This window comes from Mytilus trossulus, chromosome 14 (assembly GCF_036588685.1).
Source record: "Mytilus trossulus isolate FHL-02 chromosome 14, PNRI_Mtr1.1.1.hap1, whole genome shotgun sequence".
Lineage (NCBI taxonomy): Eukaryota > Metazoa > Mollusca > Bivalvia > Mytilida > Mytilidae > Mytilus > Mytilus trossulus.
This window is the reverse complement of record NC_086386.1, coordinates 39,722,450-39,746,624: the sequence shown is the minus strand read 5'-3', so window position 1 is coordinate 39,746,624 and position 24,175 is coordinate 39,722,450. Positions and strand designations below refer to the sequence as shown.

Sequence of the window (24,175 nt, the reverse complement as noted above, 5' to 3'; positions counted from 1 at the left end):
AAACATTGACAGGAGATCCTCTATTATCCGGAATACTTTCATATTTATTCGGACATTGTTTTATGTTTACAGTTATTTCTTGAGATCGCTTATGCGTTTTTAAAATCATACAACTTACGTTTGCTCAAATTAATCTTTTACACCCAGAATATTGCGCGGGTTAAACTTGAAAAAGAAAACAGAAATCTAAGAGGTTTAAAAATGAGTCTTTGGGTTGACAAACACCGTCCAACTTCTCTGCATAAGCTTGACTTTCACAAAGAGCAAGCTGCTCATTTGAAGAAATTGGTAAGATTTATGAATTGATGGAATATGGGTTACACTAATGTCCTGACAATGTCCTGACAATGACCTGACAATGTCCTGACAGAAATGAAAATGCTTAATACTTTTTTTATTATTGGAAGGATTTACTTGAAATTTGGAATCAAGCAAGATGAGAACTTATATTTAATAAATAAAATTTTAAAAAAATAAAAAAATATTTTTAAGAGTTAGAAAACTTGACCTGACCAACTTGACTTTGAAACTACAAATGTCCTGACCGATATGAAACGGCTAAAAAATGTTTTATTATTGACAGGATAGACTTCAAATTCGATACCAAGGAAGATTAATACATTTGGTACAAAAATATAAGAAAAAATAAGAAAATAAATATTTTCAAGAGTTAGAAAACTTGACCTGACCAACTACGTACTCCCGTGACTAATGTCCTGACCGATGTAAAATGCTAATTACTTTTCTGTTATTTGAAGGTTCGACTTCAAATTTGATGTCAGGGGGAAGATTCTATCATTGAATACAGAGATATAAGAAAAAATATTAAAAAAACTTATTTTAAGTGTTAGAAAACTTGACCTGACCAGCGTCGACTCTGCACTGACTAATGTCCTGATCAATGTAGAAAATGTTAATTGCTTTTTTGTTATTGAAAGAATTGACTTAATTATAGATCCTTACCAAGGGAAATTATAATATTCATAATTAAAGTTTATGAAAAAAATGTTTGTTATTTTTTTAAATGTAAGAAAACTTGACCTGACCAGCTTGACCTTTATATCATGACGAATGTCCTGACCGTTCAATAACTTTTTTGTTATTGAAAGGGATATTATTAAATTTAATATCACTGAGAAAAGTGATATGTGATTAGAGATGCTGTAGATACTAAGTAAATGCACCTTTTCTACATTTAATATGAAAGGATTTTAAAGATGAACAGAATGCAATTAAGTCCAAAGACAGTGACATGAATAATTAAAATTTATTCACACATACATTAATTAAAATTAACACAAATTGTAGTGTTTACATAACTATATTATCTTATTTATTTCACTCATTTTTTGTTGTTTAGTTAAGGAGGGATTAAACATGTCAAATAACATAAACATACAAAAAAAAGGACAGGAAATGGGCTTCTTTTGATGTCAATATATTGTTTTTACAAGCATTCAAAGTAAAATTATGTTAGAATCACACAGAAATATAATTTTATCATGTCACTGTCTTTTACCTTTCTTATACACATATATTACGAATAATAAAAAGTGCATCCAAGTTCTTTCTCTACTATGTTTAAATAAAAAAAAGATCAATCTCATTTAAAGAATTTAGTATATTCTGTCTTTAGCGGCCTGTCTTTAGATAGAGAAATAAAAACCAGTAATATAATATTTGTCTTTTCTTCATAGTCAGAACATTGCAGGACAAGGTAAACATTGGTGAGGTCAAGTTTAAAATATTTTTTTTACATGCTTATACTAAGTGTTGTAATCTTCCCTGATACCTAACTTGGTAATATCCCAATAAATAACAAAAAGGTTATTGATATCTTTATAACGGTCAGGACATTCATCATGACAATTATCAAGTTGGTCAGGTCAAGTTTTCTAACATTTCAAAAAAATAAAAAAATAAAAAATTTCAGCGTTTTTTTTCTCTCATAAATTCCTATATTTATTGCTATCATCTTCCTTGGTAAGGAACTTGAGTCATTTTTTTTAATAATAAAAAGTTTTCTGCATCGGTCAGGACATTAGTCAGAGCAGTGTCAACGTTGGTCAGGTCAACTTTTTAACTCTTTAAATTATCTTTTTTAATCTTTTTTTTGCATCAATATATTTAGTATTATAATCTACCTTGACATCAAATTTGAAATCCATACATTAAAGAATAAAAAAGTTTTAGGCATTTTCTACATTGGTCAGGACATTAGTCATGGGAAATACGTAGTTGGTCAGGTCAAGTTTTCTAACACTTAAAATTAGTTTTTTAAATATTTTTTCTTATATCTCTGTATTCAATGTTAGAATCTTCCCTGACATCAAATTTGAAGTCGAACCTTCAAATTACAAAAAAGTAATTAGCATTTTACATCGGTCAGGACAATAGTCACGGGAGTACGTAGTTGGTCAGGTCAAGTTTTCTAACTCTTAAATATTTATTTTCTTATTTTTTCTTATATTTTTGTATCAAATGTATTAATCTTCCTTGATATCGAATTTGAAGTCTATCCTGTCAATAATAAAACATTTTTAGCCGTTTCATATTGGTCAGGACATTAGTAGTTTCAAAGTCAAGTTGGTCAGGTCAAGTTTTCTAACTCTTAAAAATATTTTTTTATTTTTTTTAAATTTTATTTATTAAATATAAGTTCTCATCTTGCTTGATTCCAAATTTCAAGTAAATCCTTCCAATAATAAAAAAGTATTAAGCATTTTCATTTCTGTCAGGACATTGTCAGGTCATTGTCAGGACATTGTCAGGACATTAGTGTAACCCATGGAATATTGCTTCTGGATATTGACAATTACATCTCGATCCCTACTCCCCCTCAATTTCTCATGTTCGTTGCCAACCCGTCCCTCAACAGCTAAAGGTTGCAATGTACATGTACTGTGTATACCAACCTATTTACATCATTATTCTATGATTACAAAAAAAATGTCCGAGATGACTCTGACGTCCAACGACTGTTTTGCCAGACAAACTGGGGTCATATTGAGGGCCCAAGCTTGTCCTATAAAACACCCACTGGATGTCAGAGTAATCTTGGACTCACAAAAATTATGCCTAAAAACATTATTTTACTATCTACTTTACGCACCATGAGCATGTGATGAGAGATTTTGAAGCCAGCAGGCTGTTAAAGATCTATTTCGTTTCCATCTTCACCATCAGATGTAGAAAATGTTGGCTTCTTTATCCAGTTACCGATTAGGGCACCAGCAATCCTCTGGCTCTGACTTACAGGTTCATACATGTATGATTGTACTGGCATAGTTTAACCTTGGGAATGTCTATCTGTTCACTTTCATCGTCTGTGAATCTATAGTCCGTAGCTGTGTATCACTGTATTGTCGTTCACATATTCAAGGCCGTGCTTGTTTGTTTACATAATGAGAGGACACGAATGACGTCACCAGCATTCCAGAACAAAGGGAGACAATCATGTTGCACTTTCCCCAATTAACCATGAAGTTACCTGTTTTATACATGTAGGTATTACGAGGACACACATACGACTACCAATATATTTTTTAGTATTTATTTTAAACAATTTATTAAAATATGAAACAAAGAAAGTTTTTAAAAACCTTTGCATTTCACCTTTAATTGACATGATTGACATCGACAAAATCTATAAATACGTATTCAAATGAGGTCCCGATTAAAATTCCAAGGCCCTGATCGAGTGTAATGTTTTGGGGTATACACGACGGAGAGACACGACTGGCATGACAAATAACATCAGCTTGCATTAAATAATTAAATAAAATACATATCTTCACCTATAAAGATTAAGATCAGAAATGAAATAATCAAGTATTCTCACAAATTAAACTTATACAGACAGGAAGCAAGACAATGCTTTTAAATATATACCTGTTTATTAAGATGGAATCCACCCAATTCAACGGCGTCACTGATAGCCGCAAAATAATATCCATGCGCCATTTGGCAACTTTTAATGCCTTCATTACAAACATTTTCTGCAATGAAATTATTCTTATAATAGTTCACTTACATCTCCATCAAAAGCACAGACGATAAAAAGCTATGCTTAACTTTTTAATCGGCACTTTTTCAAATGGGGAACATCAATTGTTTTGGGAAAATCGACGATCATTTAAGGTAATCTTCTTTATAATTATTGTTTTACATAACAAAAAGTGTGAAAAAAATGTCTAATTAATTAGTTATAAAGAATCTACCAGACCTGCCAGATCAGAGCAATGGCACTTTTTCAAAAAATCCCAGGGGGGGACCCAAATCCAGGGTGCTCACATAAGGCAGCTTAACTGCCTAAAAATCACGTAGAAATTAGAAATTTTCGTTTGCAAAATCTAATACATTTTGTTCTAGTGTTGGTAAGGTGAGCTGTTGTTATCTGTCTTGTTTCACTATGTTCCGTTGGTCCGCCCGTCCATCTGTCAATTCTTCACATTTCCATCGTCTTTACCAAGTTTGTCGGGGCTGGTGTTATGGAGTGTTAACATGGTTAAAGTCATTCTTAAGTGAACCAGATTTATTTCACATTATATATTGAAACCATGTACATTGGCTTAGACACATTGACGATCTACAAAAAAGGGTTATTTATTTTTGTGATGTTTTTGTATTTCTTTTTGTCACAACTACCAGCACAATGTCTTTCAAGGATTTGTTGAGATATTTATTACCTGATATTGCTATACATATGTACAATGTACATGTAGATCATTTTACAAAAAGTGCTGGTGTTTTGATTGTAGATTGGTTTGCATAGGAACATAGAATAAAATAAAATGTTCACATGATCTTCAGCTTCTGTTTTTAAGGCTGCAGCTTTGAAACTTTAGATTTATAAACTCATATTATATATGCAATATGAATTTCTTAGTGCGTAAGTTAGGGGTGTTAGGAGATTGTTGTGGATTTTTCTAATTTGTAGGAGACCTTGCCATCATAACTTGAAGGTTCTTCGCAGAACAGGAACATATTGTTTGACCTTTGTCTGTACATCCTTCAGTCGGGACAACATCCCTAATGCGCCTTGAAATGAGGAACTCAAAAGTCATGTGTAAAGAAAAAATCTCTGTGTAGTGATATTGGACATGTTTCTATTTTTAACAAATGACTGAACTTAATTATTTGTGGTGATTAAGAAAGTAGAGGAACATAGAATAAATGTGTAAAAACTATGGAGCTATTGAATGTGTTCAAAGTATCAAATTTTCAAAGAACTTATTGTGTTAAAAAGGGGATATTTTACCACAAGGAGCCGCATCACAAAAGGATGTTCGGGGTTTGCTAATTTACGGAAAAAGTAATCTCACTTCGTACCCCGAAAATTTAATCACATATGTGAAAATGTCACAGCTTCGAAACGAGCTATCATACATGTACATATCCAAGTTTACGATATGGACTGAGCTACAGGAAAAAACGTTACCATTATCGCCTATGGAAAAACAATTAAAGATATTGAGCCAATTTACAAAAAGATAAATCAGAAGTTTCCAGAGTGATCTATGGATGATTTCACCTTGTACACCCGGGAAAATTGTGAAAATGATGGTAAGTATTTTTTTATTTATACCTAGATATCCCAGATGATTTCAGATAACCATTATAGATAAATACCAGCAGATACTCAATGAATTTTTCGCTTTTAGAAAGCATTGCAGGCACGGGGCTGAACACTTTTTTTAGGCACAACTCTAACTTTGTTTACACCCCTGAGAGATCCGAAAGGAATTTGTTTATGAATTGAAAAAGGCATGAACTAACATAATAGTTTTATCTGTAAGTAAACATGACACAATACAGTCTTTGTTATGTAATTATCACTCCGGTTTACAGGAATAACTGATAATCAAGGGAGATAACACACTCCATACGAGTAAAGTGAAATACATCATCATCATGTGCTTTTATCCAATAATTTGACCCATGGTCAGTCAGTAGATATCATATGCAGTTAATAAACAGACAAACATGTACATGTATTAAAGAAATCATGAATTATTATTTGTAATGCACACTAGCAAATCACAAGATATTGTCTTTTCTCAGTGAAAAAGGGGGAGGGTCAACAAACCTTTCGAAAACAATATTGCTGCACCTTTTCAACTATTAAGTTAGTTAGCTACCACTCGTTGCTTCTAATATAAAAGATTTAAATGAAGGTTGATAAGCCACAAGGGAGAAGCATTTTTCTTTCTTTGCGATATAACGTTCAAGAATTTGATTTTTGCTCTCTCAATAATACTTATGTATTTAAACCAAATAATAACACAGCCTGAGTAATTTTTTTGTCTTATTTCAGTTCCAGACATATCATTACTTTTTAACCTGAGATGACAAACTAGAGGTTTTAAAAGGTCCTGAATAACTGGTAGGCATTTTGTTTTATTTGGCAAGCTCTAAATTGTTTATTTATGGTATTTATGCAATTCAAATTACAGTCGGTATGTTAAAAATATACTGATATGAAAACTGTTGCTATGGTCTTGGCATTAAATGAAAATGCTTGGTTACTGATCTTTTCGACTCCATATTTCAAGTTAAACCTTGCGGCAACTGTTCCTCATGTAACACTGCAAACTATAATTAGCATTATTTTGATATGTCGTTATTTAATGACGCCATATTACGTGTGATGTCACAACGTTTCCTTTAAAACCTCTTGCCGATATCTCACTGATAAAAGATTTTCACTGAAATACATGTAAAAAACATTTTTTCTCAAATACAATTATGTGAAAGAACAAGTTTTGAAAATTTGCACTTCATTGCACTCTAATTATATGATTCAAATGACTTTTACAGTAGTTTATAGTGGTTTCTACAGTATAAAATACCAGGTTTCCACTGGCTAGAATAATTTAGTATTTTGGTGTTTTTTTTATGAAATCTTCATTTTTGCATAATTTCTCTGTCAAATGCACTTTTAGGCACCAGAAAATTTTATTGAATGCCAACAGGGTCTGTGTGTTGTAATTTAAGGTTACATTCAGATGTTTTGTCCTTCTTTTGACTAGTGAAGGTATACTGTAAGAAATTAATTATGCATACACTTTGTATTCAAAATAAATAAATATAGCGATAAAAGTGTCATTGTCTTATAGTGCTGAAACAACTTTATTTTTTTTCAGAAATGGACAAAAATACACAGATTTATTCAGAATGTCATACCGATGAAGATCACATAAAAATATTTGGAAAAATCAGAACTATGGATTGCAATATGGGACAACATCCTAATGCGCCTTGAAATGAGGAACTCAAAAGTCACGTGTAAAGAAAAAATCTCTGTGTAGTGATATTGGACATGTTTCTATTTTTAACAAATGACTGAACTTAATTATTTGTGGTGATTAAGAAAGTAGAGGAACATAGAATAAATGTGTAAAAACTATGGAGCTATTGAATGTGTTCAAAGTATTAAATTTTCAAAGAACTTATTGTGTTAAAAAGGGGATATTTTACCACAAGGAGCCGCATCACAAAAGGATGTTCGGGGTTTGCTAATTTACGGAAAAAGTAATCTCACTTCGTACCCCGAAAATTTAATCACATATGTGAAAATGTCACAGCTTCGAAACGAGCTATCATACATATCCAAGTTTACGATATGGACTGAGCTACAGGAAAAAACGTTACCATTATCGCCTATGGAAAAACAATTAAAGATATTGAGCCAGTCAGTCACTAGTAATTGTAGATTGTTGTCAGGGTGAATTTAGTAGGTTTCTGTTTGAAACTTTAATTCTCGCTAATTTTCTAATTTTACCCAACAATAGTTCGAAATATGCTGGGAAGCGCTGAATTCTAGCTAGGGTACATATACAATGTAAGTGTTGTAAGTGTCAGGCCAAAATAAAAAACATGATTGTTTCCCCTCGCCCCCACCAGGTAAAAAATAAGCCCCCGAGTCAAAAAATTATTTGCCCCCAAAAAATCGGATTTTTTTTTATTCCTGAAAATAGTTCGTTTCCATTCCGACATTGGTTTTGATATTACCGGAAGTCTTCCCGGAACTCTCTCAAGTTATCTATCAATTTAGCGGAATGTATCGAGGGTAAACTGTCTGCTTGAAAAATGGGGGACAAGATCGCATTGTCGTCTTCTGTACGAATTAAGTACAAGGACGGGTCAAAGGTGTTACCCATTGTGGTAAATAAATTATACAGCTTTTCAAAAAGGTGCACATGGAACAACGTGTTGAACGATTTAACTACAGATGATGGTCACAACATAAATAAATGAGATGAAGTGACAGTTTCTGTGTCTGATAAGATGGCTAACGGTGTGACTTTTGAGCCCGATTTTGCTGAAGAAATATGAGTTGTTCATGATTTTGACAAGAGACTCAAATACGTCCAATTTGACATTATAAGGGACGCACCACCTTCAAATGACAATTCAATAATCAGACTACAGTAATCATGGTAATAGTAATGCACAAAATGCATTTGACGTCCTAATAATGAGAAAAGCTAATACTCAGGCAAACTGGAAAGTGCCTTCCAAACTTGATGAAACAGCAGCAAGATTTACTGGTAAATACATGTATGTTAAAATTATTTAAGGTAAGAATTTTCTTTATTTTCTTGAAGGCTTGAGATGGTGTATGGTTCATGTCATTATAAATAAACCTGCCCCACACCAACTCAATTTCTATCTACATCCCAAACTTTTGGCCTGGAAAATGGTGTTGAGTTTGGTGTGGGGCAGGTTAATTTATAATGACATGAACCATACACCATCTCAAGCCTTCAAGAAAATAAAAGAAAATTTTTACCTTATATAATTTTAACATACATGTATTTACCAGTAAATCTTGCTGCTGTTTCATCAAGTTTGGAAGGCACTTTCGAGTTTGCCTGAGTATTAGCTTTTCTCATTAGGATGTCAAATGCATTTTGTGCATTACTATTAGTCTGATTATTGTTTTTGTCATTTGAAGGTGGTGCATCCCTTATAATGTCAAATTTTACATGTATTAATATGTTATTAATAAAAGCTTTAATAACTGTCAAAACAGAAAGCAGTAAATATACACTTTAATGCTACATTAGTTTTATGCACTTAATGTGCATATTTTGAATAGTGCTTGAAAGCAAAAGGATTGATAATCTAAATAAATACACTCAAATTGAGCACTTACATGTACAACTGATACATGTACGTGGCCTCCAGTGGACAAGTCCAACCATCCATGACATCCAGTTGGAAAAAAAAATTACCTGCCTGCCTGGTCTGTTTACAAAGGGTAGACCCTAGGAGGGGAAACAGACATTCTTTTAAATGTGGCCTCATAATGGTATGATTACTCTTGAGGTTGGGGAAGTGTGACCTGATTGCTTCCCTTAGAAAATGTGGTAGATACTTAGTCAGCACTTAATACTGCCTTGTAACACAGAGGTCCAGAGTTTGAATCCAAGTAAACACAAAGTTGATATGGTCAATAAGTTAGTAGAAGAATGACTTGCTCTTCCAGGTAGGATCAACTTACAAATGTATAATGTATGTAAAGAAAAGAGTGCATAAACTAATAAAAGAAAGGCAGGGCAGAATAGGGTGAAATATATATAGAGATGACTACTAAAAAAAATACTAGACACATTACTTCATCCTACATGTAGCATCGCGCCCCACCAAAAAACAAATGTTGGTACATGAAGTTTTTAATTCCAAATACTATCTCTTTTTTCAGGTACAAGGAGGAGATTTTCCTCATTTATTGGTATATGGACCATCTGGTGCAGGGAAAAAGACCAGAATCATGTGTCTCCTGAGAGAGATGTATGGCTCTGGGGTGGAGAAACTGAGGATAGAAAACCACACCTTCACTACACCATCAAATAAAAAGATTGAAATATCAACTATCTCTAGTAACTACCATATAGAGGTCAACCCTAGGTAATATTACAGTAAAAGTTCTGCTGAACAGTACATAGATATAGGAAGATGTGGTGTGAGTGCCAATGAGACAACTCTCCATCCAAGTAACAATTTAAAAAGTAAACAATTATAGGTTAAAGTACGGCCTTCAACACGGAGCCTTGGCTCACACCGAACAACAAGCTATAAAGGGCCCCAAAATTACTAGTGTAAAACCATTCAAACGGGAAAACCAACAGTACATTTCAATTAAAAAAGAACAAAGAAAAGCAGAAATGTTGTGTCATTTTCCATATTAAATAAATGCATTTTTTTTAAATTTTGTCATATCTCAAGTAGATGTAGACAAACTATTACTGTAAATTCAGAAATTATTGCATGCATTTATTATTGCAATTTTGTAATATTTGACTAAAAGGCGATTTTTATTTTTGCGATATTGAGAAATATCCTGTTTTATTCATATAAAACAATTCATTTTAACCATGTCGCTTTTTCTCAATAATAAAAACATTGCAACAATTTCTAAATTTACAGTTTTCCCTTCATACATGATAAATTCAACAGATAGGTAAGGCACTTCAGCATGAAAATCTAAAAACATCTCCATACTTGGACAAGGTTTGACATTGTGAAGTTAAAAGTATTGAAGAAAAACTTTATAAAAGTAGCTACCTTCCACTATTGTGTGAAACTAACAACAAGAAGTACGGAACAAGTACCAAAATTGAATTCAGAATACTGTAAAATATAATATTAAAGGGAAAATAGAAGTATAAATCATCAATCCTTTAGGCCATAATAAAAAATAGGTTTGTTTGCCCAAATGCTACCTACCCAGAAAAAAGCTGCCTACGCAAATTCTTTTATTGTCCTGATTTGAAGAAGTTTTTTTTTAATCAGATAGGCATGAAGACTAATAAACACCCGATACTTCAATTTCCCTTTTTGAAAAAAAAATAAAAAATGCCTACCTACCTACCCACTGTCTCAACCTTTGGGTAGGGTTTGGGCAAACCAATTTTTTTTTTAATTGTGGCCTTACTCATAATTCTTTGAGAACTTCATTCTAATGATTGATATCACTTGTTTATACATTTTTTGGGATACGATTGCTGTCAAGCAATCTGTAGACTTTTACCGTTGACCCTATGATACACTCCCTCACGTCATTCGTTTTATTCTAAACATTCAGCAACATCTCAGATTCTTATGATTGTCTTGCTTTAAAAGGTAAAAACAAGCAAAACAATTGAACATAAACAACTTTCTTGTAATGTTTTACTCATAATCTTCATGTGTGATATTTTCCTTGACTTATATGCGTGTTTGTAACAATACGGAAAATCAGAATTAAACAGTATTTATATTTAGTGTTTTTATAAATTTAGAAACACGTCAGAGGGAATTCCCAAATTTTGATAACTGCGAGAGTTCTCTGAAAGCCGATCGATAATTCTATTTCTGTCACAAGAACTGAAGAGGAGTATTTCTATATTTTACCGTTATGAAACTGATATTTAATACTGTACTCTCATAAAGAAATGCAGAACCATCATATCATTTAATAAACGTTCTTGTCCCAAATCGCAAGTCGCGGATTGTTTATGTATTAATGCCCATGCGTGGTCTCACTAATTAGAGACAAAAAGAATTGTAGAGACAAAAAGCGTCAAGAAGCGACAAGAATAATAATACAAATGTATTAGCAACAAGAAACTATTTAGCGACAAGAAAACATTTTTTTATTTATATTACTTATTCGAAATAAATATTAAAAAAATATGCAAAAGAAAACAATTTCAACGACAGGAAAGTTAATTTTGATAGGGGAAAAATAAAATTCAGTTGCTACATTTATTTACATGATATTTTATAAGGTATCAAAGGAAGTATTACCTTTACCCTGTCGTTTTATGGTATTACTTTTACTTGTGTTTTAGAACAATAATATATTTTGTCTTTTTATTTGTTTTTAAAACTATTTTTGTACAATATATACTTCACTTGCAAAATGCATTATTTGTGCATAATTGTCCAGAAAATACATACACAAATTGTGAAATACAAATTAAGAACTGGAATCAAACAAGAGGAAAACATAATTAAAATGTGAATATTTTTCATCATTTTTATAGTGTATTGTCTCATTTATCATGTTTATGCATATAGATTGAAGATTAAAGGAAACTGATGACAATCTTGAGTTTTCAACAGGTGTTCACTATTCGGTACAATAATTGTATATTCTGGTAATTGATGAAGGTGTTAATGGATGTTATTGTAGCAATAAAACAAAGGACACGCACCTAGTTAATCTCATTTGTTGCTCTTAATTGTGTATTACCTTAGAGTGAAGCCACAGCTAATGTTGGTCCTATCAGAAAAAAAAATTGTACAGTTAGGAAGGAAATAATATGTCATGTTTTTGTTTTATTAAATCCTTCAAAAGGAAGGTGACAAATCTTTGTTTTTATTTTCATTTTATAGCGTTTACATTTCCTTTGCTCTTACACATGTTTAATTTCTTCATCTATCAATATGATAATAAAAAGTACACAATCTCTTCCTCAAAATTTTTTTTATTTCTTCATCTTTCAATGTAATCCTAAAAAAATATTTTGATGTATGTGATGACAAAATGTATTCTTGTCGCTAAATAGCTTCTTGTTGCTTTTTGTCACTTATATTATTTTTCTTCTTGTCCCTTCTTGACGCTTTTTGTCGCTAATTAGTGAGACCCCACATGCGTATAGTTTTCCTGATTTCAAGGGGTATCAGATTGAGTGTTTCCCCGCTTCATTGATTAATTTGAAACTCATGAGATTCTTTCTATGTCTGTCTGCGTATGGAGGGCTATTGTTGTTGCATAATTTTAAATCATATGCATAATTTAAATTAAAATAAATGTTTCATTGTAAAAATTACCTATAACCACCCTTCAGCAGAAATGGAATCTTCCATATTATCGTTTGGAGTTGTCTCCCTTTTCGAAGTATTCGTCAAGAAGAATTAACTCGTAAATGCCGATAAACGTCGTATTATATTAAGAACGATCTCAATGTAAACAGAGGAGTGTGTACGGAAAGGAGTCATGCCCTCTGACCCAAAGGAACTTCAATAATTAAAGAGTAAGAAATGGGGTTCCTCCTAAACTGGTCCGCCGTTCTATATATAGCTTCGCACCGAAGGTCAGTGTAGCGATAAGTGAACACAACAGGGGTCCAGTTTAGGGTTCCTCCTAGAATTACGGTGATAAGATATGGAAGCAAGTTAACTCGTACCACGGCATTGGAACCAAAAAAGTTAACTTGTACTACTGGGAAGTAGTACCATTCAGAAAAATATATTAAAAAATATGATGTTTTATGGGTTTCTGTTTGTAAACTTAATAGAAATAAAGTTGAATTACTTGAATATTACACAGGAGTTTAATGAAAACTTAGACAAAAATAAAGAATGTTTTAAAGCATTAATGTTTTAACTGATCTTTCAAACTAGAACATATGCGGATCCAGGCCCCCTCCCCCCCCCCCTTTTCGTGGAAAAAATTTGGTTGATTATAAAGGGAATCATTGAAGCATGACTGGAGCGGGCCCCCTCTTAGGTTAGTCAGCAGGCTCCCCCTTAGGAAAAGTTCTGGATCCGCCACTGTAGAACTTAATCCAGAGGAAAGTTAAAACATTGCTTTAACTGTACCTTATTAAAATTGAACATGTTGAATATATATATATCCAATTTAAGTTAATTAAAGCTGTAATCCATGATCACAAATTGAATGCTATGTTTACAATTGTTGAAAGCCATGTGCTTTTTTTGCGGGGGAAAATGCGGACCCCCTTAACAGGAATCACTTACATTTCATTGTTACATTTATTTATAGACAGTAAAAATAATTTTGGCAATCATTTGGACTAACTGCTAAGACTGAATCATTCATGAAAAATTTTCTTCGGGTGAAACTGTTTATACTTTAATTATCTACATCTGCCACAGTATTTTCTATCCAATATACAAGGAACATTAGCTACAAATTGGTCATTGTACTTTCAAATTATATACATTTTACAGACTTAAGAGGTATTGGGTGAAAGTAACGTATATCATGTATATTCATCATTTAACATCATTTGAATGCATTTAAATAAGTTGGTACGAGTGAGCAATGGTACGAGTTTGCATTGGTACAAGTTTTTTTTAGTGGTACGAGTTTACAATGGTACAGGATAACTATAATTTGATAAAACACAATAAGTACATGGCTCATACACTTGTAACGGGGATTGGCTATTCTTTAAGTTGAGTGACTATTCAGATTGTTACATTTTGCATGTGCAGTTGAATTAGTTTAGAGAATAATACTATCCAGCTGTACCAGAGTTACCAGCCAAAAATGCTTGAGACTCACGCATGTTCATGCTTTTTTGCGGCAGTATTCTTGGATCTATTTTTTTCCTCTTTGATCTTTTCAATTTTGGCCAAATCTCCTGCATTTGTTTAATGAAAATTTGGCAGAACTGCTATACATGTGTCAATGAAAACTATGGCAATCGTATCCCTCAGAGCATTCTGCTCTTTGATTAATGACATTTTGTTTGTTTGAATTCTAGTGATGTGGGAAACCAAGACAGAGTTGTTATACAGGAGTTGATCAAGACTGTTGCCCAAGTTAATCAACTAGAAACATCGACACAAAAAGATTTCAAAGGTTTGGAACAGGGCTGAAAAAAATCACTACTTACTTTGATTTATACCTTTCCAATTTCATGTTGTCATTTAAACATTCAAGATACAATAGATAGCATTTTAAGATAATTTGTGTGTTTTGTATGGAATGACGATAAGTATAAGGAGCTCTTTGGTCAAATATTTCGACAGAAATAAAGTTATTAAAAAAACAATCACAAAAAAAAACACTCAATGCAAGTAAACATTGAAAAAAGAAAATAAATTTAGTTGTCTGAGTTTTTTGCATTTAAAATGAGTTTAAATGGAAGGCATGAATATTACAATCAACTTGTATTACTTTATAAAAATGATGTGGAATGATTGCCAATGAGACAACTATTCACACAGGGTTCAAATGACATAGAATTCCGAAGTAAGCAAATATTGGTACCATACCGACTTCAATAATAAGCAAAACCCATACAGCACAGCAAGCTATAAAAATCACAAATATTTGTAAAGTATTTAATGGAAGTATTTATTAATGCATATTTTCTAGTTTTTGATGCAATTTAATAGTTTCTTTTCGTGAATACATGTATGGACTTTGATTTATAACTAAATCTTAATTACATCAAAAATCCTTCAAAACAAAAAAAGACTAAAAAAACTCACTGCTTCAGGAACAAGTATTTGTAGGTTACGAAATTTTATATTTGATTATTTTTCTGATGTTTTCTAAAATCTTTATTTTGAACAGTGGTCATATTGACAGAAGTTGACAGGTTGACTAAAGATGCCCAGCATGCATTGCGGCGAACCATGGAGAAGTACATGGCTACCTGTCGTCTGATACTATGTTGTAATTCTACCAGTAAAGTGATCCCAGCTATCCGTAGCAGATGTCTGGGAGTAAGAGTACCAGCTCCATCAATAGAGGAGGTACATTTTATTTAAAAACTGGGTTCAGAGAATGCACAAAAAATATTATGAAATATAAAAATCTATGGTAAATTCAAAAAGGGGAATCAGTTAAACTTGACAATACCAAACACTCACCTATATAAATGAACAGAACAAATGGAAAACAACTTTCAAATTATTGCCTTAGTACAGACATTTACAAAGAAAAATTTAGGGTTATAACTTAAACCTGATTTTCTAGCTAGCTTAAACTCCCTACAATGTATGCGTAAACAAACAAACGGCTTTTTCTAAAAATTTACCGCAATGATACAATGAATAACAACAAAAATGATAAGCCTCTATACCAATCCATTATCCATCCATAACTCTAATTCCGTACATACACAGCAAAAAACATGAAAAGCAAAGGAGCAGTGCTTTCATTGCTGTTCTTCGTCTTATACATTGTTATAGTCGTCACAGAGCAAAAACAAAAATTCTTAACACACTGCAAGTTTATACAATAACAGTTTCATATAGACTAAGATGTCACACTACCAAATTGGGCCTGGTAAAAAAAGTATGTACATATTTAAAACAAAACAGTTCCTAGTCATTGGTGTAACTATGTAGTATATAATTTATTAATTTATTGTTTTCTAATTTTAGATCTGCCAAGTTCTTCAAAATATTTGCAAAAAGGAGTCGTTAAATTTGCCCTCAGAACTGGCTAGAAGAATAGCAGAAAAGAGTAACAGAAATCTACGACGTGCAGTACTAATGTGTGAAGCTTGCAGAGTACAACAGTATATATCAAATAGAATTTTAAGTTTTCAGCTCAATTTGTTCAATTGATCATTATGTGTTTTTGATGTCACTGACCATCTAGCCTGATAACATGATTAATACTGATCAATTTATAGCCAAATTAACAAAAATCCTACATGCAATTTCTCAGTAACATTTTCAGCTTACCTGGCCCGAAGGGCCATGTGAGCTTTTCTCATCACTTGACGTCCGGGGTCGTCGTCGTTAACATTTTAAATTTTGAACTTCTTCTAGAGACCCACTTAATGGAATGAAAGCAAACATGGCATGAATGACTTAGTTTAACATAGGACCCTATGGGAAATGCATACAAATGATTTCCTTTAGAGAACCACTGAGTGGAATGAAAACAAACATGGCATGAACGTTCTTGATGAAGTGATGACAAAGGGTTGTTACTTTGTAGCCGATCCATCATCCAAGATGGCTGCCAGCGGGGGACTTAGTTTAACATAGTACCCTATGGGAACTGCATACAAATGACTTCTTTTAGAGAAACACTGAATGGAATGAAACCAAACATGGCATGAATGTTTCTTATGAGGTGCTGACCAAGTGTTGTTACTTTGTAGCATATCTATGATTCAAGATTGCCGCCAGCGGGGGACTTAGTTTAACATAGGACCCTATGGGAAATACATACAAATGCCTTCTTTTAGAGAACCACCGAATTGAATAAAACCAAACATAGCATAACTGTTCCTTTTTTAATGAGGTGCTGGCCAAGTGTTGTTACTTTGTAGCCAAATTTTATCCTTTTTTTATATGATTTCAAAAACCCAGGTAGAATCAGGTGAGCGATACAGGCTCTTGAGAGCTTTTAGTTTCAGTGAAGCCATGTTTTTCTTGCAAATTATATCATTATTATATAATACTTCATCAGCGAAAACTAAAAAATGAACAATTTATGTCTAATTGACGCTTATTCAATTTAACTGATTTTGACATACATATTTTTGACCTTTCTCAACTGGACCAAATTAATGCATTAAAATTCATGACCCAAATGATTTTTAACATTGTTTTTTATGCATAAAACATTAAGAAAGGTATTGAGAAGGATAAACAAAAATGTGGAAGAAATCCACTGTCCAAACTAAGGATATATTTGTAGATAACAGAAATGAAAGGCAACAATTGATATTGATCCTTACATTTTCTACTTAAATTTCATTAAAATAAAAGCCATTTGCCAATTTATTACAAAGAAAAACTTATATTAAGATTTAAATATCAATTATTCAACTTGTGGCTAAAGAACACTAATAATTATCATGCATTTTTGAATTAATTGTGTTTTTAGGTCACTCAGTGAATATTTTTTCTCTATTTGAATTCTTCAACTCTTATACAATTACTGTCTTTTGATGAGGTAAATATGTGGTATTATTGACTTTTGAAAAACTGGTATTAATATCAGTTTTTCAAAGGTCAATTAAACCCCATATTTACCGAAACAAAAGACAGTAATTGTTTTATTCCATATTCCGAGAGAAGAAAATATATTTAATGACAAACGTATACCAAAACAAATTTTACATGAAAAATTTAACCATAATGTTGTGTGTGACACTTTCTCAGGTGAATATGCTTTTTGTCGAGCCTTCGACTTTAGTCAAAAAAGCGAGACTAAGCGATCCTACATTCTGTCCTCGGCGGCGTCCACAAATATTCACTCTGTGGTTAAAGTTTTTGAAATTTTAATAACTTTCTTAAACTATACTGGGTTAATACCAAACTTTGCTAGAAGCTTGTTTATAATCATAAGATAGTATCCAGAAGTACATTTTGTAAAAATAAAATTCCATTTTTTCCATATTTTACTTGTAAATGGACTTAGTTTTTCTGCGGGGAAACATTACATTCACTCTAGTTACAGTTTTCAAAATTTTAATAACTTTCTTAAACTATTCTGGATTTCTTCCAAACTTGGACAGAAGCTTGTTAATAATCATGAGATAGTATCCAGAAGTAAATTTTGTGAAAAAAATAAATCAATTTTTTCCATATTTTACTTTTTAATGGACTTAAAATTTTAATAACTTTCTTAAACTATCCGGGGTTTGTACCAAAATTGAACAGAAGCTTATGTATGATCATAAGATAGTATCCAGAAGTAAATTTTGAAAGAAAAAAAACCCCACTTTTTGCATATTTGACTTTTAAATGGACTTAGATTTTCTTCCAGTTAACATTACATATGTGTAAAGTCTGCATTTAAAGTTTTGAAAGCATTTGTTAGATTCATTAACTATGCTGGGTTTTTACCAAACTTGGAAAGTAGCTTCTTAAAATCAAAAGATTGTATCAAGAGGAATATTTTTATTGATTTTTTTTCTCATTTTTGTTGAGCCTGCGATTTACAGCAAAAGTAGGCGAGACACTGGGTTCCGCGGAACCCTTACAAATTTTTTATTCAAAATCCAATTCAAATAGAGAAACCTACTAAAGTAATACCAATATGGAATAAATTTAAATATCCACCACCACCACCACCACCACCACCACCTACATTGCATAAAAAAGTTTGCAGTTGTAACTTGTATGTATGAATTTTGATATCAATGACTGCCACTAAAAAATGGTGATGGACAAGGGGAGGTAATTCAGGAATAAATTTCAGAAGTTTGAATTTTAGCCAGTTAACAAAAGTTTTTTTTTTTGTAATAATGTAAATGCTTCATTGTGTTATTTTGGTCTCAGCATCAAAACTAAATAACAAGAAAAATTATCGATTGATTGATAGAGAGAAAATTTTGATTCACAAATAGTGGTAAAAGTTTTTCTACCAACATTAATCATTAAACTACTAATATACATCTTTTAAAAGTCAGAAGTTTAGCAAATTAATTTAAGATATCATAATATCTGAAAACAAATCAGAAAGTGGGGAAAATAGTCTACTTCATTTTCTGATTTATATTTATTTTACAAACTTTATCCATTTCAGACAAAATTTCACTGCAGATCAGGAAGTGACAGAACCAGACTGGGAATTGTATCTGAAAGAAACAGCTCAGTTGATAGCTCAGCAACAAAGTCCTAAGAGGTGATAATTTCTTGTATTCTTTTATATAAAAGTTGCTACTTTTTGTTAGCATCTGATATATGTTATGTTATCAATTCTGAATGCAAAATGCAATGTTTTTTGTTGTAAATAGTTTTAAAAAATATGCAAAAATAGTTACTACATTCCATAATATTTATATGTTAATCTAAATTAGTCACATATGCTAGTTGATTAGAAATAGATGGAGTTCTGAAATGGACTGGCATTTATAAAACAAAGTAAAACATTTCTTAAAGTTTTAAGATTTTATGAAAAATGTATCCCATTCTGTGAATTCATTTTATTCAAGGAAATTATTGTGGATTTTGTGATTATAAATAATTTTTTTATTAAAGTGTGAGTAGTCTTATCAGCTGGAATGTAGTTTTTGGGGAAGACGGCTTCAAGCCGTCAATCCCCAATGGGGTTGACCAGAGTGACATTCCCTCACATCATTCATATTGTTTTTATAGTGTGGAAAACCCCCATACAAATCTTACTGAGAATGATGAGATGGGGAGACACAAATGAATAAATTGACTTTAAACACTGTTTTACACATTTCCCTTGTGTTTCTCTCGAAATTATCGTATATTGAGCTCTCCTTTACACTATTTACGTTTATTTTACATTCCGGAAAAATCAGTATGACGAGATATTCTAAATATATCCAACCTACATTATATTTTATAGTGACGTCATTGTTGGAATGCCACACTACGCATAAGCAGGGATATCCTTCACTGGTTATTTAAATCATTCTCAAAGATTGTGCTCTTATTAAAAAATAGTATTTGTTAAATTTAAAAATAACGATGGTTGCTGTAGATGATTCAAACATCAACATGCAATACTTTAATTTGTAGGTCAACAACTTTCAAAGTAACCAAAAGTCCGAGGGGCTACATGAGATTGTGGAGAGAAACGATCTTTTCCATTTTTTTCTGTAAAACTCTGTTTTGAGAATCTTCTACCAATTCAGGAGCACCTCAATTTATGAGCTAATTATCCACTAAAATAAACACTTAAAATGTGACATTTAGTATATGATAAGTAGACTTCCATTAAAACTAAATTTTGTGTACCAACATAATCATTGTAATAGTAACAAAACAAAAAAATACAAATGTTGCATTTTGTAGTTTAAACCTCTTTATTCATGAAATTTTACAAATATTTCAAAATGTAGGATTTGGAAACAAGCTTCACACAGTTTACATCAATCATATTGTTATTTTTATTAGTACCTGTATCCCTGTGATGAGAGATGTAACTGGGAACTTTATCAATGGAAATTTAAAACTGAATACTAGATTTTTCATTCCTAACTTTCTTAAGAAAAAAAATAAAAATCACTGTCACAAAAAGTGGAAAATGGTCCTAGCCTGCAGTTCAGTCATACACTATTAAGATTTCAAAAATAATTGTAGTTGTTGTTAAATGACAGAATTCAACTAGTTAAATTTTAAATAATTAACTATCAACTTTAATTGAATGTTTAGATTTAGAAGATGCAGATCTCTTCCATTGGTCTAAATTGAATCCTAAACTAAAGAAACGAAATTACATGAAACAACAATTGATTCCAATAGTGCCAACCTTCCACATGTTCTAGCTGTTCTTTTTTTTCATTCTTTATATGAAGACTATCAAAAGATACCACCACCCCCCCCTAAAAAAATGAAATAGAAACAAGGGCCGTCTTTCCCATCAGAGCTTTTCAGCTCTTTGATTCCCCAAACCATGAAATCGAATTTTGACAAAAGTGCAATATTCCCTCAATTCACAAAAATTAATGAATCCATTGTATGTGACATTTATGATAACTACTATATGTATATTATAAGATTTTGTGGACTTATTTTTTTATTTTATTTATTTTATGTCAAGTTTTATATTGTTACAGGTTATTAGAAGTAAGAGGAAGACTTTATGAACTGTTAACACATTGTATACCACCAGATGTTATCATAAAGGTAACTCTTGCACCCTTGATCTAGAATAGGGATTTATGGCTATTTTACGAAATTTATGAATAAGGGGCAGGTGCCAGTTGTCAAATGAAATTAACAATGTCGTCATAGGTAAAATAGCTATAAACAGATTATCATTGGTCATTTCAACTCAATTATTTCTCACTTTCTCCATTCCAGCTCAAGCCAAACAAGAATGTGTCCATAGTACACGGGTGCCCAACTCGCACTATCATTTTCTATGTTCAGTAGACCGTGAATTTGGGGTCACACATGTTCCTTATGATATGATCTTTCTAATTTTAAAGCCAAATTAAACTTTTGACCCCAATTTCACGGTCCACTGAACATAGAAAATGAAAGTGCATGTGTCAGGTTAAAGTTTTTGGTCAAGGTAGTTTTTGATGAAGTTGAAGTCCAATCAACTTGAAACTTAGTACACATGTTCCTTATGATATTATCTTTCTAATTTTAATGCCTAATTATATTTTTTATCCAATTTCATGGCCCATTGAACATGGAAAATGATAGTGTGAGTGGGGCATCCGTGTACTATGGACACATTCTTGTTGGCTTATATCTCAAAAACGAAAGCATTTAGAGCAAATCTGACAAGAAGTTATAGTATTTATTAGGTTAAGGTCTACCTGTCCTGAAATTTTCAGCCAAATTGGGTAACTGGTTTTTCAGGTATAATGCCCATGAATTTTAAAGAAATTTTGCAGTTTTTGGTTATTATCTTGAATATTATTATAGATACAGATAAACTGTTAATAGCAAAAATGTTAAGCATTCAGTAAGATCTACAAATAAGTAAATCTGACCAAAATTGTCAATTGACCCCTTAAGGAGTTATTGCCCTTTAAAGACTTTTTTCACAATTTGTTCATCATGTTGACTTACTTTAAAAAATCTTCTCCTTTGAAACTGCTGTATCAATTTCAGCCAAACTTAGGCTAAATGAGTTTCAGAGTATCTAGTATACATTTTATATTTTATTTCCTTGTATGTCAAGAAACATAGCTCCTTTGGCTAAAATAGAACATAGGAGAAAATGATTTTTTTTGTTGCTTTTGATGAAAATAGGACGATTCAAAGAACATTTAAATGAATTGAAAAGCCAAGATAATCATTGATAAGAGATTTAACCAAAAAAATTAAGGTGAGCAATTCAGGCTCTTGAGAGCCTGTTTTTCCAATATCACAATAATAAATGCAAGCAAAAATGTCTGAATTGAGAGTAGTTGCAATATGAACAAAAGGAAACTTTAAAAACTAACTTAATTTTTTAATAACAAGACCATTAATCTGAATACTGCAACAAGAAAAAATATCTATATGTATAAACGGCCAATTGTCCATTGTACACTTTCTATTTACAGGGATTACTACAAGAGTTGATATCTAATTGTGATGGCCAGTTGAAGACAGAAGTTGTCCAGACTGCAGCGTATTATGAACACAGACTACAGATGGGACAGAAAGCTATTTATCATCTGGAAGCTTTTGTTGCTAAATTTATGGCAATTTATAAGAGATTCTTAGAGGAGGGCATTGCTGATTTATTCTAACTGACCAGGGACAACATAAACTATTGACTATTACATTTATATGATATTTAATAAAACACATTTTCCCAATAATTGAAATGTTTTCAGATCAGTTTTAATGAAAACAAGATGTTGAGTTTTAAAACTTATTTTGTGGGTTGGTAAATATAAAAAATCCTGAATCCAGATACTAGACAGATTTTTTAAAAGTGATAGCGAAAATAAAAAAGAACAAATCAGAAAGCAGATGAAAGGGAAAAAAAGAAATTTTTGGTTTAATTTAAAAATAAGAAAATGTGGTATGATTGTCAATAGACAATTCCACCTATTCTGCCAAATGACAGAGAAATTGATAACTCTCGGATATTGTACAGCCTTCAAAAATGCGTGAAACCAATGCTGAATATTCAGCTATTGAAGTATTTAAAATGACAAATGTCCAATAATTTAAACAAGAAAACTAACGCCCTGAATATATGTACAAAATCAGATGTTTACACATGGAAATCTTTTAAAGTCATCCAAATTGCTTAATTTTGTCTATCTGAAAATACTTATTAGGATGTAGTCTTCTGACTTTTCAGTCTCGTTCAGTCTAGTTGAAATCTCATTCTTGAATTATTTTCAAAACATGTAATACAAGTGGAAAATATCAATGAATTTTTATACGCCCGTCAAAATTTTGAGGAGATGTATTATGGTATACAAATGTCCAGTGTCCGTCCATCCATCCGTCTGTCTGTCCAGCGTGAACATGTCGCACCATAACTTGAGAATGACTTATCCAAATTTAACATTACAAAAAATCTTTAATTTTTTTTTCAAGAAGTCACTGAACCATGAAAATGAGGTCAAGGACATTGGACATGTGACTGACGGAAACTTCGTAACATGAGGCATCCATATACAATGTATGAAGCATCCAGGTCTCCCACCTTCTAAAATATAAAGCTTTTAAGAAGTGAGCTAACACTGCTGCTGCCGGATCACTATCCCTATGTCGAGCTTTCTGTGACAAAAGTCGCAGGCTCGACAAAAAAAGTATACAGATCATTTGACCGTCTTTGACCTCATTTTCATGGTTCAGTGACTTCTTGAAAAAAAAATTAAGATTTTTTGTAATGTTAAATTCTCTCTTATTATAAGTATTAGGATAACTATATTTGGTATGTGCGTACCTTGCAAGGTCCTCTTGCCCGTCAGACAGTTTTCACTTGACCTCGACCTCATTTCATGGATCAGTGAGCAAGGTTAAGTTTTGGTGGTCAAGTCCATATCTGAGATACTATAAGCAATAGGTCTAG

The 24,175-nt window shown here is 32.0% G+C and overlaps 1 protein-coding gene and 1 long non-coding RNA gene across 2 annotated transcripts; both read left to right on the top strand.

Annotated features, from left to right (window-relative positions):
• The first annotated feature begins 126 nt into the window (after positions 1-126).
• Positions 127-22,966, top strand: LOC134696234 (replication factor C subunit 3-like). Its single transcript, XM_063557918.1, has 8 exons — positions 127-288; positions 9,710-9,915; positions 14,508-14,605; positions 15,326-15,507; positions 16,141-16,277; positions 19,250-19,348; positions 21,255-21,324; positions 22,704-22,966. Exons 1-8 carry the CDS (start codon positions 202-204, stop codon positions 22,890-22,892), a joined length of 1,068 nt encoding a protein of 355 aa, XP_063413988.1. The 5' UTR covers positions 127-201; the 3' UTR covers positions 22,893-22,966.
• Positions 5,033-7,450, top strand: LOC134696443 (uncharacterized). The gene is made up of 3 exons (XR_010102948.1): positions 5,033-5,565; positions 6,317-6,385; positions 7,146-7,450. It is a non-coding gene; the product is annotated as an uncharacterized LOC134696443 (long non-coding RNA).
• Positions 22,967-24,175: the final 1,209 nt, after the last annotated feature.

Bases quoted from the DNA above. Each gene is read 5' to 3' on its own strand.
- LOC134696234 (XM_063557918.1), top strand. From the start codon at position 202: ATGAGTCTTTGGGTTGACAAACACCGTCCAACTTCTCTGCATAAGCTT. The intron at 15,508-16,140 runs GTACATTTTATT...TTCTAATTTTAG, and splicing joins CAGCTCCATCAATAGAGGAG to ATCTGCCAAGTTCTTCAAAA. The intron at 21,325-22,703 runs GTAACTCTTGCA...TTCTATTTACAG, and splicing joins CACCAGATGTTATCATAAAG to GGATTACTACAAGAGTTGAT.